The sequence below is a fragment of the Octopus sinensis genome, linkage group LG7 (genome assembly GCF_006345805.1).
Source record: "Octopus sinensis linkage group LG7, ASM634580v1, whole genome shotgun sequence".
Classification (NCBI taxonomy): Eukaryota; Metazoa; Mollusca; class Cephalopoda; order Octopoda; family Octopodidae; genus Octopus; species Octopus sinensis.
In genome coordinates, this window is record NC_043003.1 from 100,139,791 (window position 1) to 100,160,618 (window position 20,828).

At 36.4% G+C, this 20,828-nt stretch overlaps 1 protein-coding gene across 2 annotated transcripts in view; it reads right to left on the reverse strand.

The window, feature by feature from the left end:
- Positions 1–20,828, reverse strand: part of LOC115214150 (serine/threonine-protein kinase SMG1) — a 185,790-nt gene that overhangs the window by 72,555 nt on the left and 92,407 nt on the right. For both annotated transcript variants that reach the window (XM_036504994.1, XM_029783223.2), the window contains 12 exons: positions 19,641–19,795; positions 18,753–18,948; positions 14,742–14,881; positions 11,904–12,113; positions 10,958–11,117; positions 8,201–8,330; positions 6,423–6,640; positions 5,126–5,546; positions 3,819–3,978; positions 2,642–2,702; positions 1,364–1,459; positions 187–375 (listed from right to left, as the gene is read on the reverse strand). In XM_036504994.1, coding sequence (XP_036360887.1) covers positions 187–375; positions 1,364–1,459; positions 2,642–2,702; positions 3,819–3,978; positions 5,126–5,546; positions 6,423–6,640; positions 8,201–8,330; positions 10,958–11,117; positions 11,904–12,113; positions 14,742–14,881; positions 18,753–18,948; positions 19,641–19,795 — 2,136 coding nt within the window. The remainder of the gene's footprint in view (positions 1–186; positions 376–1,363; positions 1,460–2,641; positions 2,703–3,818; positions 3,979–5,125; positions 5,547–6,422; positions 6,641–8,200; positions 8,331–10,957; positions 11,118–11,903; positions 12,114–14,741; positions 14,882–18,752; positions 18,949–19,640; positions 19,796–20,828) is intronic.

Below are 20,828 nucleotides of genomic sequence, written 5' to 3' on the forward strand. Positions count from 1 at the left end.
ATAACACCCATTATAGTAAGATGTGTACACAGATTGTCAATACAATCTTTAGAAAGGTCAATAAGATCTACAGAAATAAAAGGTGAATACAATTGCTATCAAGAGAAATTAAGTTTTTTCATTGTACAAAATGATGTAACAAACAAAACAGATCTATATAAAACAGGAATCAAAGAGGAAACATACCCCAGCGTTAAGTTGCAGGTATCTGAAATATGCATTCACTGAAAGCTGGTAATAGTGGTAAACTCTCTGCACCACACCTTTCCAAACATCCATCAGGCCACCAATACAGTCTTCAGAAACTACTTGCAGCGAAGTGCAGCTAGACACCAGCTGTTTGCGAGTTGTCTCAGTACCATCATCATACAGGCTCTACAAATAAAGCATATATTACAAACTAATGCATATTTATTAGGAATGTCTTGCATTTTTTGGAATCAACATGTGAAAGTTTCACCATCTAGTAGCTGACTAGGTTGGAGCCTACAAGATTACCCATCATCTTTCCAATATCCTATGCTTTAGGTGTGGGTGAAATTGGGAGATGGAAACTGAAGAATCCCACTGTACACACAGTGTACAGAATGAGTTTGTATTTCTCCTTTGTTTTCATGTGTTTGCTGTTTGTAAACAAAAACAACATTATTCAAACAGGCTTGCAGTTCATCATGAAAGGACACCTAGGCTTCCTGACATGTATGATCTCTTTAAACAAAAAGATGCATTCAACTGGTGTCATTTGCTTCCAGTTCTCCATGTAACTATGTCCGGGCTGTTTATTGTTTGATAGACAAAGGTGTTATACCAGGTAAAACACTACCCCATGCAAGCAGATGTTAGAACAATGATGGTCATTGTTTTAACATCTGGTTCTGCTGTGCAGCACAACACCTTTTATTACTGGCCTTATTTACTTCATATGTGAGACTCAGTATTCTATTATCTACCCTCATCACTGCTATTCATCAATCTCTCTTATTACTTACCTGTGTATATCTGTGTAAGTGTTTCTTAGTTTTCCTATACATAAACATTAGAGTGAATGCTTGTGACACCATCATATATAACTGACTTGTGGTATCAAGTGTACTTTATAACTTTCAGCTAATTATCCTCTACACTTACCACTTCTAACTCATCAGCACAGGGAAAGGTGGTAGAGTAAAATATTTAGATGTGGGTTTGTAATCCAAACTAACACACACAAATTGATTTCATAATACTGTGTACAACATTAACAATCACCAGTATGAAACTGAACTATGAACAATTCTGACATGGTCTTCCTTTTAAAAACATGCTTTTTCATAATCTACGATACAGATAGTTATTTGCCATCAAACTTCTTGTTAGTAGTTACCTGGTCTTGATCACTGATGTCCTCTTCACTGGAGATAGGGGTATGTATTTTACTTAACACACTCATCACCTTATCACTTTCACTTGACTCAGTATTCTGAAATAAAATAAAGCCAGAGCAATTAATGACACTATTTAACAGTTTGTTTATTAGACACAGTATTCTGTTTCACCACCATATCTTACGTGTGACCCTCTTACAGTTGATGAAACAGTTTTATGTGTAATGACTAACCAGCCCACAACCAATACAAATGTATAAAACCACTTCCATCGCAACTACACTTCCATAAGTTACTTGCTTATCTTTTGAGTTACTTAGTGACTTCATTAAAGTAGTTCTGTAAAGTAGTTGGCATTAGGAAGGGCATCTAGCCATAGAAACCATATCAAAGCAGACATAGGAGCTTAATGCAATCCACAGGCCTGTTGGATCCTGTTGAAGCATTGAACCCATTCCAGGATGGAGATTGATGTTAAATGATGGTGATGAATACACCATTGTACTACATTTCATCTATTTGATGAATCCACTGTATTAAAGATATATATATCTTTGGTTAGCAGCATATCTTGTCTCTTTTCATCATTCAATTGGTTACATATTCTGAAAAAGGAAAGGTAGAGGCTACTTCCTCAGAACCACAAAACCTTTATCACTACAAAGACTACATGCCTGCATGTATATGAGTGTGTGTTAGTGTACAGGCTGCATAATTTTAAATGGCTAAATCAAATAATTGAATGTGATACAGCCATAGAATAGTGCTGCTAATAGTTATGAACTATAAAAGGACTGTGTAAAGAGCCAATTGAATATTTCAAGCAAGTCAGGGACCACATCATGGAAACCTTAATTTGGAAAGTTCAAATCACAGACAAGATTTACAGTTACTAATAATTAAACATAATAGCTATTTTATATATATATATATCTTTATAGCTGCTTTCTAATGCTAGCTTGGTTTTCGACAGGTTTTTAAAATCATTCCGAGTACCTCTCACATATAACAGGAGAGACAACTATAATGATCGTTTAACTTACGAGTTGAGGACAAATTTCCCTAGAATCACATCTACTATCTTCTTAAATAGAAGCATTGGGCAATGAAGTTCCCGATGACATGTGTGTGTGTGTGATGCATATTCATGTTTGTAACAAGAACAAGTTTTATGATAAACATGCTTAATGAAGTATGACTTAAAGTCAACAAGAACCAAGTACATGATCTCTATGTTTCAGAGTGGAGCAAGTAAAACTAATGAACACAGTACTTACAGCAGGGAGAAGAGACAGGATTTGTTGTTTTTCTTCCTCCAGTAATTCCACTGAACCATGGCTGCAAAAGCAGTAACACAAGTCATCATTAACTCAAATATACACAGAAACTCTTTTTCTTTTACATGCTATATACTTTTCAAATTCAAAGATGAAGATAGGTTTATACACACTGTAACAAACATCTTAGTACAGGCATTGTTGAGAAGTTTACTTTCCAACCACATAGTTTTGTGTTCATCCCCACTGTGGAGCACCTTGGGCAAGAGTCTTCTGCTATTGCCCTGGGTCAACCAAAGCCTTGTGATTGGATTTGGAAACTGAAAGAAGCCCACTGTATATGTGTGTGTGTGTGAGAGAGTGAGTATGTTTGTGTCTCCTTGTTTTGACAACACACGATAGATGTAAAGTGAATGTCACCATCATACAAGCAGTGTAATTTATTTTCAATATTCTGTGAGAATATGTCTAACCATGGAGAAATATTACTTTGCTAAGAAACAAGTGAGGTTTGGTAACAGGAAAGGCATCTGGTCGTAGAAAAATACCTCAATAAACTCTCTCCAACCCATACAAGTACAAAAAAGTGGGATATTAAAACAATATTGCAGAAAAACCAAATTGAACAGTAAAAATAAGTTACCAGAAAAGTACAGAAATATTTAGGGAACACTATGACAATCCTTCTTGTCTTAACTCTTTTGATACTAACCTGCCTAAGTCTGATCTTGGCTCTATGATACAAATTTCCTGTTTTAAAGGGATCTAAATTAAAACCTGTCAAAACTTAATTTTAATTTAGATTCCTTAAATTAATGACAAAATTATTTTACTAAATTTTTCAATAGTTTCAAAATTAATTGAAAGAAACACCAACTTATCTGATACATGTAATCAAACTCTCCTAAAAAATTAGAAAGCCCGAAATTCTTTACCATCATGTTCATCAATTAACTCTAAAATTGGATATTATAATACAGTCATGGGCAAACTGCAACCTGTGAGACTTTCTAAATGAAAAATCACCCTGAATATTTTTAGCAGTGCAGCCTACCTGATGATGAGCAATGCCTCATGCTTTTCAAAAAAGGAGACCCATAACTGTTATAATTCCATGAAGACTACCCATATCATATCAAGACTATTACAGGTAAAACAATGTCTGTATAACACTTACCTTGCATTATCAACAGCTTTCCTTCCCCATTTATAACACCAATTAGCCATGGCAAACCAAGCTTTAGCTAAGGTGGGAGACTTAGCTGTGCTCAGACGCAGCAAGCGGTCAATGATGGCATCAGAATCAGACAGAAATGAGCTGCCATTTAGAAGCAACCCTACAAATAAATATAAAGAAAACAGAAGATTAGACAGAATATTATAATACCTGCTTTAATATATAGAAATAGAAGGGTTAGTATACAGATATAGTGGACATTACCATAGGTTAGAATATAGATATACTAGACACATGGGTTAGTATACATACATACTCTGCACTACATGGCTTAATATACATATATTTTGGACACTATATGGTTTAGTATATAGACCAGAGGCGGGGAAACCTGTGCCCATGAGCCCATTTTATTGTGCCCACATGCTGGTATGTACAAAATATAGTCAATTTTGCAATTATAAAATTTATACAATACTTGTATGCCTCTTTGTGACATAGGTTGTGTTTCCACTACAACTTAAAATGGCTAGACTCAAACAGAAAATTGTCCTGCAATTACCATTTGAATGGAAATTTTGTTTTCACAATAAAACACATATTGCTCGATTTGTTCCATTCCCTTAAGACCCAACTACACTCTAGCTGAAAAATATAGAATACCTCATAAGTAATATGAACATGCTAAATTCAGTGGCAGCATTAATGAAGATGTTATGCGTTAATTTAATGTGTTAACCTTATCTTTATTGATGTATATTAAATTATACATAGATATATACAAGATTTACACAGATTAAAAGAGTTGTGATCTGCCCACGGACCTTTTTTATTTTGGAAATTTTTGCCCACCGCACTAAAAGCTTTCCCCACCCCTGATATAAATAGTTAACACTACTTAGTTTAGTATATAGACATAGTGAATTCTAAATGGCTTAGTATATAGCTTGACACTATTTGGCTTAGTAGACATAGTGGGCACTGCATGGTTTTGAAGATATAGTGAATACTACATGGTTTAATATATGGACATACTGGACCCTACATGGTTTAGTATATAGACATGGTGAACAATATGTAGTTTAGTATACAGATACATTCAACCTTGACTGGAAACAGATGAGGGTTGGCAAAAAGAAGGGCATCCAGCCACAGAAAATCTGCCTTGATGTATTCTGGCAGATCCATGCAAGTATGGAAAAGTGAATGTTATGAAGATGATGAAAATAAATAAAAATTTATTGAGTGTACATGCATAAACGGATTAATTAACAAGTAAAAGATAGGCAATAATGTTCAAGGTTTACCTTTCTTATCAAGTGGTTCGACATTTGGAGTTTCAAAGTCGATGGTTTCTTTCATATCTTCCATTTCTAGCAGCAGCCTAATATTCCGCACACAAGTTCCAAGAGTTGTTGTCTCTCCAACAGCAGGCGGTGACTTCAGCTGACTGCTGATTGATGCTAGAGTTTTGTGATCCAACTGGAGCCATTTGACTAAAGTCAGTAAGGAACGGGCACACAGTTCCCTGCATTGGCCTTGTTGAGCCCGATCTTTGATCTTCTGCAATGCTGACACAACCATGCTCTCACCAGTGAGGCCACTAGCTGTGCTGTTGCAGTTATCAGTGCCCCATTCATGGAAATGTGCAATGCTGCTACTTACAACATCGAGAGCCTCTTTATTCTGGCCTGTACTGTGGAGAAGCTTGGCATACTCCCGCTCAACCTAAAATCAAAAAGATCATTATTGTCTTTAGCATTGTCCTTATCAAACAGTTTACAAACTGATACAGAATGTTAAAAAGCAATACTGCACCCTTACTCAATCAAGGTGATCTTATCTTACAAGTTAGTTGATCACCTCACTAGTGCCATGGAAAAAGAACCAGTACATGCTATAAAATAGTTGGTATTAGGAAGGGCATCCAACCATAGAAATAATATCAAAGCAAACATTGGGAACTTTCAGGTCCGATCAAAATATCCAACACATACAGCATGGAAAACAGATGGTGATGATGATGAATAGAAAGAGCAAACAGCATCTTGATCATGAGCTGAATCTTTTCAAGATCTACCAAACTAATCATTCCACAAACCACTGAAGGAGCCTCTACATAGTCACTTGTTCTACAAGAAACAGCAGTCAAAACTCCCTTCAAATCACCCCCAACCCCCTTTTTAAAAAAATATGAATAACATAGACCTCCTTGATATAATAAGTTTAAGAGGAAAAAAAGGAACTGTCATGGCTGGAATACAGTGATTTACTTAGTAAGTGCTGTTCTGTAGCTGAATAACAATGTCTTATCATTCCCTTTCTACTTATTCATTCTACTGCTGCCCTTCCTCCACAACAATACATTTTTAGCTAACATGTGTTATGCATTCTATCTCCACTGCATCTACATCACATACAGTCTTTTTTTTTTAAGAGTTTGTTTACATTTGAGAGAGAGAGGGGGGTGAGAGAGAGGGAGGGAGGGAGGGAGAGATATCACACAAATTCAAAACTAGCTTACAATGACAGTAATGAAATCCTAATGTAAATAAGACTAAAGTAACTTTCAAAAGAAGGAACTCATACAAAATATTAACTTACTTTAAGAATATCAAGAATGCTGAGTCCACTGCTGTTGGCATGTAAATTAACGAGAGCAGGGAGCACTCCGTCTGACAAAGGGAGCTTCCCGTTTTCGGGATTCTTTGTTAAACTCTTGATGTGTTGTTGTAGAAGGCGTTCTGCAAGTTTGTGATTGTGTTGTTTCCGGGCCAGGGAAGCTGTACTTAAGTACAATCGACTCATCTGGGTGTTGCCGTCTAGAGGAGAAAGTAAAAACAAAAGATCAGTCACATAAAATAAACAAAAACCAATCAAATAACACAAATATCAATAAAGTAATATCTTCAGGTAGTTTCTACATTTAACCCTTTCATTTACTTTAAATATAACAAAGAATTTAGTAAAATAACTTAGTTATCATTCAGCTTGTGTTAAGAACATAAATTGTGACTAAGGTTTGGTGGAAGATATAAATTCAAAGCTTATGAAAATAAGACATTTGTACTACAGAGCCAGAGGTGGTTTCAGCCAGATTGGTAACGAAAGAGTTAACCAATTTCATATCACAAAGTTAGTGGAGAGTGAAGTTTACTGTATGGATACAGCACCAACTGGACATGATACTGAACTACCAAATTAAGGCTTAATTTTCAAGTTCAATGTTTGCAGTATGTTATAAATTAACAACAAATTTAAATATACTGGATATTAAACATTATTAACACCCATATGATATAGAAAACAATGGCATGCATTTTGTTGTTTTTCTTGGCAAGTCATCTATTTCTACATTACTCTAATTTTCTCATCCGAATCAATCAGTTTCACAACTGCTATGGCTACTATCTACAGCAGACTGATGTTGTAATCAAGGGACATTTGCTTCTCATTTGCTAAACACCACAAAGCTTGGTGTCAGGTGTCAACCTCACTGACTTCAATAGTATATGATTAGGTTAACCATGCAAGAAAACTGCTATGCTTTGTGCAGAGTGTTTTGTTGTTAAATACGGGTTCTAGGACCAGCATAATATCCTGATGTAATTAATACTTTAACAAATTTTTCAAATATAATATGTGCAGCCATGGCTGTGTGGCTAAGAAGCTTGATTCTCAACCATGAGGTTCTGTTACACATGCTATGATATACATAAACATCAAAGTGTAGGTGTGGTTGAGAAGTCTACAGCCCAACCACATTTTCAGATTCAGCTCCACTGTGGGACACCTTGGGCAAATGTCTTCTAATATAGCCTTCGGTCAACCAACACCTTGTGAGTGGATTTTGTAGACAGAAACTGAAAGAAGCCCACCATATATAAACGTGTGTGTGTACCTATGTTTTGAAATTACTTTGTGTTGTAAACAAGCATCACCATCATTAGTAGCGTTGTTAGTTTCCAGTCTTCCATGAAAAACCTGTTTGGCCATGGGGAAATATTACCTTGCTTGGAAACAAAAGGTTGGTGACAAGAAGAGCATCAGACCACAAAAAATTTGCCACAACAAATTCTGTCAGAGCCATGCAAGCATGGACAAGTGGACTTTAAAACAATGATAATGATGAATTACCGAAACTTTATATAAAAGTACTTGACACCTAAATGTTGTACACCCCTCTCTACTATGATGTAATGTTTAGAGATTAACAATGTTTCACATTGAGACAATTAACACTTCTCAGTAACAATGTTTTCGTAATATTCCAGTAAAAAGAAACTATTTTTAACCAATGAGTGCTGACTGTATCCAGCCCCTTTAGAAATTACACTGTTATTTGCTGTGTGTGTGTGTGTGGGGGGGGGGGGGGTTGTTACCTGAGCGTTTGTCATTTCCAGGTTGCATGTGGTTCTGTAAGTTTAACAGTCTCATCACTTGTAAATAGGTGCTAACATCTTGATCAGCTTCGTCAAGGACTAATTTCTCACTCAGAGCAACCAATGCCATCTAGAAGGAAACAAAATAATATACAGAAATTCATATATTCACATGTACCGAGGTATTAGGCATACATTGGTGTGTGCATATATCTAATATATAAATCCCATTCTGTCTCTTGTGCATTTATAACTCAAGAATTGTTCATCCAATTGCACTGAAATTTTAAACAAGGATACATGAGAGTGCATTCCGTAATCTAAAATTTTTTTTCAAAATTGTCAGTTTCAAAGTGAGAATCGCTATTTTTGTAATCTTTTGTCCTGTTACGAGGTCTGATCAATAAGCATCTGGACTATTGCTATATCAATGAAGCTCAAGTATACATAGTAAAGCTGCTTGGTACAAATTGACATTGAACTCTACTGTACATGCACACTAAGTTTTAATATTCTAGCTCACTTCTGCTGTTTACAGAAGGCCTATGCAAAGGTAGGTGTGTAGCGTGTGATCCTTGCATAGACTATGAGAGAGAAAGTTGTGGCAATACTTGCTCAGAGACCTACGCAAGGTTGCAGAAAGTGTATGGGCTGCACACAAGTGTATGAGTCGTTCAGACATTTCCATGATGGCCAAAAAAGATGTCGATATTAACAAACGTTCTGGGATACCCGCAACCAGCAGAACTGAGAAAAACATCGCGAATGTGCATGCAGCTGTGAGGGGAAATCGTCAAATCACCATCCTTAAGTTATTAGAAGATGTGCAGATTAGTTATGGTTCAGTTCAGTCCATTATCACTGAAGATTTGGGTATGAGATACGTGTCTGCCAAGTTTGTGCCAAAAGTGCTTTCAGCAGACTAAAAGGACACTTGGCTTTCAGTTGCACACAGAATGATGAAAACTTTTTGGAAACTTTGCATAGGCCTCTGAGTAGGTATCACCAAGCTTTTTGCAAACTTTGATGCAAATCTGCTGTTCAATTTCCTCTGTCATGATCAATGCGACGATCACCTTCCTGCCAAGCATTGCTGTAAACAGCAGAAGTGAATTAGAATGTTAAAACTTAGTGTGCATGCACAGCAGAGACAAAGTCAATTTGTGCCAAGCAGCTTCACTATGAATGCTTTAGCTACATTACTATGGCAATAGTCCAGATACTTATTAATCATACCATATATATTTATCCTACATTATTTAGTATAACCATGGTGCAACCCTGAAAAAATGACTTACTAGTCAGTATCATTAGATGGTAGTTGGCATAATGAAATAGGAGTTTTATTTCTATACCATTACAGACATTAGATGATGATGATGATGATTGAGATACATGACAAACTAAGAGATAAACTTAATTAAGAAATTTTTGCATGCATCATTTAATACACACATACATACATATGAAAGTTGGCTGAAATGTACATAGGCTGAGCAAGATAGTCTCATGGAATTCCACTGGTAAATAAGCTTTCATCCTGTAAGTCAAAAACATCATCAACAGCAAATATTATGTCACCATCATTGTGATACTAGTTCCCACCCAAGTGTCTTTTCATGTTTGGGAAAAGATGATAGTTAGATGAGCCAAATTAAGAGAATAGGGAGGGTGATCAACCAGTTCAAAGGCACAGTCATGCACTGCAGCCATTGAAATCAAGTACTTGTGTACTGAAGTATAGTCCTGGTGAAACAAGACCCCTTTTGTCAGTTTTTCTGGGCATTTGGTCTTGATAGCCTTTTGTAACTGTCTCAGCAAGCCGGCATAGTACTCTCTACTGATGGCGTGACCTTTTTGAAGATAGTCAATAAACATAATACCTTTTGCATCCCCAAAACTGAAGCTATCACCTTCCTTGCAGATGAAATGATTTTGGCCTTCATTGGAGTAGGTGAGAAGGGCTGTTTCCATTGCATGGATTGTCTCTTTGTCCCTGGCTTAAAGTCTTGAACCCAACACTCATCTTGGGTTAAGAAATGTTCAAAGAAACCAGCTGGATCTGCCTAGTGCATTTTTGATTAAGTGTCAGATGTGGCACACACTGAGCAAAAATCTTCAAGCTAAATTCATTTGTAGAATGCTCTCAACTCTGTCACAGAATATGCTAATAGCATTAGCTATTTCACTTTTAGTCAATTGCTTGTCAACCATAACCATGTGGTGAACATTATCAATGTTTTCCTCAGTGGTGACAGTTGCAGGACATCCAGACCTTTAGTCATTTTCAGGACTCTCCTCCTAAAGCTGCCTACTTTTGACCTGTTGATAAAGCTGGAGTATCATCCTCTAATGTAGCAAACATATCAGCATGAATGTTTTTTCTCTGAAGGTACTTGATAACACCACAGTGTCAAATTGTTTCCATTTTCAAGAGTAGTAGCTACGAGTTACTTTTGAAGTCGTAATTATTAATACAAAGGACTGAAATTAATGCATGCATGATTTCACAGCTCTAGCATCACTCCTCTATAGTCAGCCTACGAACTTTTCAGCCCACCTTCAAATATACACGCATGTTCATTTACATCTGCTCTTTCATAGATATAAAAACAGTCTAAAAAGAGACCACCATTACATACCTCTCTAAACTGAGACTGGTCTAAACAAATACTACCTTATACACCAGTCCAAACTGAGACTTGTTAATGTAGCAGTCTAAACAGGAAGCATTTCACAGACACCATCAACTCTTACCTTTCCTCGTTTATCTTCCAGTTGCTTCTTCAGTGCAGCAATAATGTCCAATTCTGCAATATATTCACTGGGTACAAATGTAGGCCACTGCAAAGATTGGACAACCAAAATGTTTTCCAGGAAGTGTTCACACTGGTCAAGACATTTGGACATTTCACTCCTATGAAAGATATTTTAAAAATTAAGGTGAGATTAAAAAAAACAACAACAATAATGCAACAATTTAGTCAGAAACCATAGAATCTGTCATAATATAAAATAGAAGTGAAGGACATCAAAATAAAATTTTTACTAGAGCTAAATTGTTAATATGAAAAGAATGTTTCTAAATCTCTGACTGTTTGACAGATCTTTGAGCTTCCATAATTTCCTTTTCCAAACTGGCTTGTGTCTGTATCCATTGCTAACCACTAACTTATGTTCAGTTGTACATTCCTCACTGGAAAAAGACTTTGAATTTACAAGCATCAGTCTATCCCTGTTTCCGGTGAGAATATAGTCAATTTGGCTTGAGTGCCCACCAGACTGACAAGTGATAAGATGGCTGGCTGGTTTCCTGAAGCTAATGTTGCAGACTAGCAAGTCATTTGCATCACAGAATTCCAGGCACTTTGTTCCCTCCTCATTTCTATTGCCAAAGCTGAAACTTCGATGCACACCACAAAATCCATTGGGGTGTTGTCCAACATGACTATTGAAGGCACCAGGCACAATAATAAGACCACTGTCCTTCATTGTTGAGGTAGTCTTGGGAAGGAACACATAGAAACAGTCCTTCTGTTCATCTGCTAGTTTAGTATGTGGAGTATATGCAGAAATGTCACTGTTACATTATACAAAACCATTCTTAACTTGATCATTTTAATTGTAATAATAAAAACAGAATGTTTGACTTTGTTCTATACAAAAACTGGAAAAAAACCCGAAACATTTGTAAATAACTTACTTGAGAGTGCTAGATTTGTTCTGCTCTTGTAACAAAGTAACTACACGAACAAACTGCTTGTGGGCATGTTCCAAGCTGTGTTTAGGACTCCACAACAATCCCATTGGCTGCTGGTTGCTAAGTATTGATTCACTTAATGACATTCCTGGAATTAACTCCATGCTACTTCTCACTCCTTCATAGTCACCATTCTCAAAACAGCCAAGACTTCTGTGGACATGAAAATAATTAGATAACAGTGTTTGAGTGTATGTATGCAAGAGTCTTTTATCTTTTACTTGTTTCAGTTATTAGACTGTGGCCATATTGGGTCTCTACCTTGAAGAATTTTAGTTGAATGAATCAGCCCCAGTACTTATTCTATTGGTCTCTTGTCGAACTGCTAAGTTATGGGAATGTAAACACACTAACAGTGGTTGTTGAGTGGGGGACAGACACAAACACAAAGTTACACTTCATTCAAATATTTCAAGGGCCATAGCCTAATGGTGTGTATGGATTTTTGCATATGTGAGTGATTCTGAAAAGCAAAGGCTGCTTTAGTATCAGTAGAAAAGTCAGAGAAAAGTGACAGCATGTCTGTGGGCCAGAGACTGGAGTGTGTTTGTGAATCACTTCATACCAATCAATGATATGGCCTCTCTTTGGATGTGGTCCAAGAAGTCTGTGTGTGCAACACCAGCACTGTCTCAGATGCAAGATTACTCCATTGAGGGTTTCACATTGAGGGTTAGTAGTTGTTAGAGTTTGAAGAGTTTTTGAGATTGTATCTGCTACACTGAAGATGATATTTAAAGCTTCCATGAGGATTCTAGTTGTATACTGTTCATGTTTAACAAGAGCAAGATGCAATATACAATATGTGTAATGATCTGTAGTGATTGAATCTTTTTTTTTGCAAATGAAGGTGACAAGATTGGAATGATACCACTAGAGAATGTTTTCAAAGTGTCTATTTATTAAGTCAATGTGGATTTAGCATAAGTTCGATGTGGATGAGTAATATTACACCGATCAAATTTCTTGCGAGTTAGAGCCCACTGGCATGTGATATAGGAGGGTAGATGTTCAGTAGATCCGGTTTTATAGCAGCTGTTCTGGAAGTCAGGTGGTCATTTAGGAGGAAGGGAGATTCACAGCATTAGAGAAAGTTGTTGATTCAAAAATATTGATTAATATAAAGAAGGCATCTTCACTGGAATACACGTACTTACAGCATATAAAAGAGCTTATGTGCTGTAGGGAAAAACTACATTAAACTAATTTAACTAAAGTTTGAAATCATTATATGCCTGTGTTAGATATCTTGTTATAGTCTGCTTCATCAGTAGTTGAGTGATTGTGTGAGCAACATATCCTGCCATAACTAGCTTCAAAGAAAAATAAAAAAAACAACAAAGAACACTCGCTCTAACAACATGTAATATTCAAAACTGTGTTTGTATGTATATATCGATGCAAATGTTTACATTCTGTGCTTCACAGAATGCAAAATTCACAAACAATGAGTTACAAATGGTGAAATTTGTTTGTTTCTCTTTCAATAAATCATCTGTGGTTTTGAAGGAGTGTGAGATATAAAAACAACCACCCTTATTTGTAAAACAAGTAAAGGTTAACAACAAAAAGGGCATCTAGCCTCAATGTATTTACCTAACCTATGCTAGCTTGCGAAAATTGCTAAAACAATGAAATGAATGCATTGTTTGACAAATTCCATACCACCTGTATAGCAGGAGGAAATGAAAGTAAAGTATACATACACACAAAAATAATAATAGAAAAAAAATGTAAATAGCAATGATGTGAAATGATAGTAATTATCATCATCATCATATGTTCATTTTCCATACTGGCACAGACTGGATAGTTTGACAGGATATGAGATGTCAGAGGACTACATCATGCCCTAATGTCTACTTAGGCAGGGTTTCTATGGCTGGATGCCATTCCTAATGCCAATCACATTAGGGTGTATTAGGTGCTTCTATTTTTCACAGCACCAGCACTAATGAGGTTGCCATGTAAAAATATCACACATAATGACTGGGGACAGATTCTAAACTGGCCAATGAGACATAAGTAAAATTACAGAAACCTAATCATATTGTACATTGAGCCACTGAAGGGCAGCATCTACATAGTTGCATAAACTGCTAGAATTAACACAAATCTCCCTTAAATCACAACTGCTGTTTTTGTTAAATGGGAGAACACATTGGCTTATGTGGTTCTACATATACTTTTAAAGATAATCTGGTGAAGTTGGAAGACCTTTGATCACAGGTTTGTTCAATCAAGGGTAACCATGGGACAAAACATGAAGAACCTATGAGTAACACTTTGGTAAGAAGTTTGCTCCTCAACCACATGGCTCCAGTTCAGTTCTATTGTATAGCATCTTGGGCAAGTGTCATCTATTAGAACCCTGGACCAATCAAAATTTTGTGAGTGGAGTTGTTAGATTGGAAGCTGTGTGCAAACATGTCATGTGGTATGTGTGCATGCAGGTACACATGTATGAGTGTCTTTGTGTCTGTACCCAACTGCTTGATAACTGGAGTTGGCTTGTTTATGTTCCCCATAACTTAGCAGTTACCAGAATTAATAAAATAAATACTGGGGTCAGCTTGTTTGACCAAACCCTTCAAAGTGGTATCCTAGCATGGCCACAGTCCAATGACTGAAACAAGTAAAAGATAAACAGATATAACACTGACCAGTAAATCATCAGTAACATTAAAGAAAGAAATGACTGGTAGATCACAAGTAACAAATAAATGACCAATAAATCACAAATAACATAGTCAAGAAAGGATCAACTGCTATATTACTTACTTAATGTAGTTTATGTCAACAGCACTGGAGAAAGCCTTATTCAGTGAGCCTAAACTAGTATCAGCTCGATATTCTTGCATTGTATCCTGCCACTCAAGTGCACTCTCCCAGTCACTGAGTCGCATGTAGCAATCAGTTACCTGGCAAACAACAAAAATACATTTTAATGCAATGTTTCAATATATTTGTATAAATATATCCATATAAATGGATATATAGTTGCATGTGAAAATTGAAGACATATATGTTTGAAAATCAGACACACATACACACACTAACAAATATATACGTATATACAATGGGTTTCTTTCAGATTCTGTCTATCAAATCCACTTGCAAGGCTTTGGTCGGTCTGAGGCTACAGTATACTAGCTTTTAAGCAATTGACCTTGAATAGGAAGATCTGCAAACAGATCTCTGACTCGTTTTGGAGAATTTATTGCAATTGCTTCCTCCAAAGTCATATCTGAATGACGAATATGTCATCGCAAAAACATCATGTAAAACAAATTGCCGAAAACAATCGCAGTAATGAAAACAGGAATTTAAAATTTCAGGATTGTAAGTCTGGATTTGGCATGGAATGTTTTTAAATTTATTCACAGAGTTAGCCTTTATTTTAAAAATTATTATCATACAAAAAGATTTGTTGCAAAAAGTCACATAAAAAAAATCATCACTGGACTATTGGCAAAGACTCAAAACCTTGAAGATGTACTCAATAGAAAGAAGATTTGAGCGATACCGAATTACATACATTTGGAAAATGATAGAGCAAAAGGTGCCAAATTTTGGTATCAAAACCTACCACTCACTGCGCCACGGACGACGCTGCCAGCTACCACCAATCAACAAAAAGGCTGGCCAGGCAGCAAAAACCCTGCATTGTCAAGTCTGTTGGTTCGAGGAGCACAACTATTCAACTCCATTCCGGTACATGTCAGAAATCTATCAGGATGCAGTGTGGAATCATTCAAATTGCAGCTGGATAGATACTTAAGCACCATTAGAGATGAACCCCATCTTCCAGGATATACACAACGAGCACAAACTGACTCAAACTCGCTCCTACACATGTCAAAATTAAACAGAGAATACAACCTGGCAACCACACCAGACTCTGAGGGTGGAGTCTTCGACTTGGCCTGAGCATAGACTCAAACTCAAATGAAATGAAAATCACAAACAATGACAGTAATGAAAACTTTGGAATCCAAAATTTCAGGACTTTTGGGTCTGGATTTTGGCTGGAATGTTTTAATTTACACATGGAGTCAGCTTGATTCCAAAATGGTATATGTTGGGCTATGGCTAATACTTTTAATAAAACAGCAACTCTCCCTAAATTTCTTAGGTCCCTTTCTCTCTCTCTCTGTTGTTGCTTTCGCCCTCACTGTCTCTATGCCTACAATTGCTCTCACCCCATCAATAGGAAAAGTAAGAGTGTCATAGAATAGTGACTCTCGGAGTGGTTGGCGTTAGAAAGCGCATCCAGCTGTAGAAACTCTGCCAAATCAGATTGGAGCCTGGTGCAGCCATATAGTTCACCAGTCCTCAGTCAAATTGTCCAACCCATATCAGCATCGAAAGCGGACGTTAAACAGAGATGATGACACATATGTAAGCATATATACATATATACACACACACATATGTATGTATACACACACACACACACACACATACACATATGTATGTATACACACACATATATATAAATAAACTAGAAGTAGTTAATAGTTTCTAGTACCTAGGCGACCAAGTCTGTAGTGGGGGGTAGCTGCTCTGAGAGTGTAGTGACTAGATTAAGAATAGGGCAAAGTTCAGGGAGCTCCTACCTCTGCTGGCAACTAAGGGCCTCTCGCTCAGGATGAAAGGTAGACTGTATGATGCATGTGTGTGAACTGACATGCTACACGGCAGTGAAATATGGGCCATGAATGCTGAGGACATGCCTAGGCTTGAAAGAAATGAGGCTAGTGTGCTCTGCTGAATGTGTAATGTCAGTGTGCATACACGACAGAGTGTAAGTGCTCTGAGAGAAAAGTTGGGAATAAGAAGCATCAAATGCAGTGTGCAAGAGAGGCATCTGCACTGGTATGGTCATGTGTTAGGTATGAATGAAAACAGCTCCCTAACTGTAGAAGGAACCTGTGGAGGAAGTAGACAAGGAAGACATGGGATGAGGTGGTGAAGCATGATCTTCAAACACTGGGCCTCACAGAGGTAATGATGGGAGACTGGGACATTTGGAGATACGCTGTGATTAAGAAGACCCAGCAAATAAAGTGAGATCAGAGCCATGCATATCCGGCCATGTCAAGAATACCCCTGATGCGTCAGGCAATATGATATGTTTGAGAAGACCTGTTCAGTCAAGTAAAACCAATATCATAGCTGTGGCCAGTGCCCCCTGACTGGCTCCGATGCCGGTAGCATGTAAAAAGCACCATCCGAATGTGATCGATGCCAGGACTGCCCGAATGGCTCCTGTGCCAGTGGCACGTAAAAAGCATCCAGCTGTAGAAACATTGCCAGATTAGATTGGAGCCTGGTGCAGCCACTGGCTCTCCAGACCTCAGGCAAACCATCCAAACCATGCCAGCATGGAAAATGGACGTTAAACGATGATGATGATGATGATGTGTATATCATCATCTGCATGAGGGCCAGTCAGGCGGTACAGGCAACGGCCACGCTCAAATGGTGTTTTTTACATACCACCTGCACAGGAGCCAGTCCAGCGGTACTAGCAACGACCTCGCTCAAATGTTTTTTCACGTACCACCGGCAAAAGTGCCAATACATGTATATATATATATATTTACACACATACATATACACACGTATATATATACATACATATATAGATATATTTATCCGTGAATATACAATTTAGCTTAATAAAAAACATTAACTATAGACTATCTTTAACCTAGTTATACTCTAATATTTAATTACCAAACTATTTTACAAAATAATCACTCTTAATATTTTTAGATTTTAGTTCACATATAATAAATATAAAATAATAAATACATAAAAATAAGTATCTAAAATATAATCAACAAGTATAGTAATTAAAAATCAATATTTTTTCTATCAATAAACATATAAAACAAAAAATAAATTAGTCCGCTATTACTTACATAAATATTATTGATATCTTTAGAAAATATTAATGAGATACAAAATAAGAATTGAAAAATTCCAAAGTAAAAATGTATAACCTATCTTTATTATTACTATTATTATTAAATCAAATAGTACTGGAAATATAATATGACTAGAAATATAATAAAGATATGTATACATATGTGTATAGCTATACATGTGTACATATACACATATGTATACAGTCAGGTGGTACTGGCAACGACCTCGCTTGAATCTTTTTACACGTGCCAGTGAAGCGATGTTGGTAATGATCACGCTCGAATAGTGCCCTTTTACATTCCACGGGTACGGAAGCCAGTTGGCTGCTCTGGCAATGATCACGCTCGGATGGTGCTCTTGGCATCCTACTAGCACGGGCACAAGTGCCAGTAAGGCAACGCTGGTAACGATCATACTCGAATGGTGCCCTTTTATGTGCCACTGGCACGGAAGCCTGTTAGCCGCTCTGTCAATGATCACACTCGTATGGTGCTCTTTGCACCCCACTAGCATGGATGCCAGTCATCGAATTGATTTTGATTGTTTTAAATTTTAAATCTAGATAACTTTAAAACAAGAAGATTGTCTCACAGAATCAAAGTCTGATAAAAGCAGGTTAGTATCAAAAAATTTTAAGCAGTGAACTTTAAACTACAGCTAGGCATCATGGAACTTTGAGTAACTCAGTAGCAACAGGATACGAAGTTTTCATCCTTAAGCCATATGACTTTCTATAAAATTTTAAGATTTCTGTTCACAAAAAAATTCCTAAATCTCTGTTAAATGTTTAGATTCCTAAAAGATCAAAAAAAATTCAGCATCTGAAAATGAACTCTTCACAGTTCTCCAACCTACCTCATTACTGATAAAGTGTATAAGAAGCCGGTCTGGTTCTACAAATTTAGTCAATATTACTTTTCGATTCAAGTCCTCACCACTATGAGAGTTGATGTCTGGTGAAGAAGAACGGGAATCAACTTTTCTTTCTTCACCTTCTTTGGTAAGAGCACTTTTCAAGAACAATTTGCATTCTTTTGCAGCAAGTTCATATCTATAAAAAATACAAATAACGATTAACAATGTCTTCTTAACAAGGAAACAAAATTTATAAATGAATATTATTGATAAAACTTGCATACATTACTGGTACAAATAAAACCAACACTCCCTCCTTAGTTACAGTTCATTCAGTGGCATTTCTACATAAAATGAAGAAGGATCTAAGTAAATATTGTACAGAATTTGGCACTCTATTCATTCAGCCAGCCATGATTCTTCATAATAAAAATTGTTTCTAATTTTTGTACAAAGCTGCAATTTTAGGGGCAGGAAACAAGTCAATCTTGTCAGCCCAGTTGTTGATTGATACATTATACTGCTTAGCATTTTGCCAACTTATGGCCTTATTCTTCATAATAATAATAACAAAAATTAAAGTTTCAAAAGAACAAAATCATTATGAGAAACAGAGAAAGGGATAGCTACAAGGAGATGAATAGTAAAACTGTTGACCAACCAGCAGAAAAAATTGTGGATTGCTTATACCAAATGGGTGTCTTTTTAGTAGTCACTGATGTAAAAAGAATCACAGAACTTTCTAGTTTCAATAGTTTCAGAGATACAAAAATGGATACTAAAGATGATAATTAAATAAAAATAACAATTAAAAAGAAAAAAATTTGGTAGCTGAATATATGTTTGGATGTCCAAAGAGGAAGTTGCAGTTAACAAAAATTAACTCACCTGCCACATGCTTTTTCAATCATTGCTTTTATCCAAGGAACTTTACGTCCAATAACATCTTTACACCAATTGTAAATTCCTTGTACAGCTTCAGGGCATTTTAATTCTACCAATGCCTGAACCATGTATATAATTATGTGTTCAAACTCACTCCCCTATGAAAAGAAAATAATACAATATTAAAGAGGTGCTTAGTGTGGGTTAGAAAAAATAATAAAAGAATTTGAGCAATGGTTAATATTTAGAAGTGTTTGATTGTAGATTAAAAAAACAATCCAAGATACCTCATAGTTCAAATATTTTCAACACTGATTAGCCCCACTACCAGTTTACATTTCACTCTGTTTGTGAAAATTAATTGAAGAAATATGCTAGACCTATAAGTTACTTCAAAACATTTGATTTATTTTTTCACTATAAAAAGTCTGCATGATAATACTTAACAGAGTGAGATTTGATGATTACTAAATGGAATAGGTTTCTCAGATATTATTTATTGTAAGAGTGAGTTTCTTACAAAGACCACTGGACAAATGAGTGTTACAATGAATAGGTTAAAGATGGCAATCCCATAACATTGTGAAAAATGGTCATCTATTATGGCCATATTCAAAGAAGCACAGGCCTGGAAAAAATTATCATGGAAGGAAGAGTAGAGGGTGGTAGATCAAGAGGCAGACAAAGAACACAATGGTTGGACAAAAGTGGCAAGGCAGCTGGAGAACTTGCTCTTAATCAGGTGATGTAGTGTCATCAATGTGCTGCAGACAAACAATATATGACAACAACAAAGAGTGAAAAATAGTTTGGAAATGTCAGTCTAACAAAGCTTTCCTCCAGAAGTTGCTGTAATGTGGTTTGCCATTAGTACACACATGAAAATAGGTTTGACTAAGAGCAATCAAATTTCATTGCCTTTATTTTATATAGATTTTAACTGCAGGCATGGTAGGTACAAGTGTGACTGTTTAGTAAGGTATTTGCTTTCCAACCACATGATTTTGGATTCAACCCAACTGTGTAATACTTTGAGTCAAAGCTTTGTGAGTGGATTTGGTAGTCAGGAACTAAAAGCCTATCATATATATGTGTGTATGTGTTTTGCCTTAACATCACATGATTAGCTGTAAACGGGTGTCCGTTTTCAATCTTCCATGAAAACATGCGTCTGGTGATCGGATAATATTA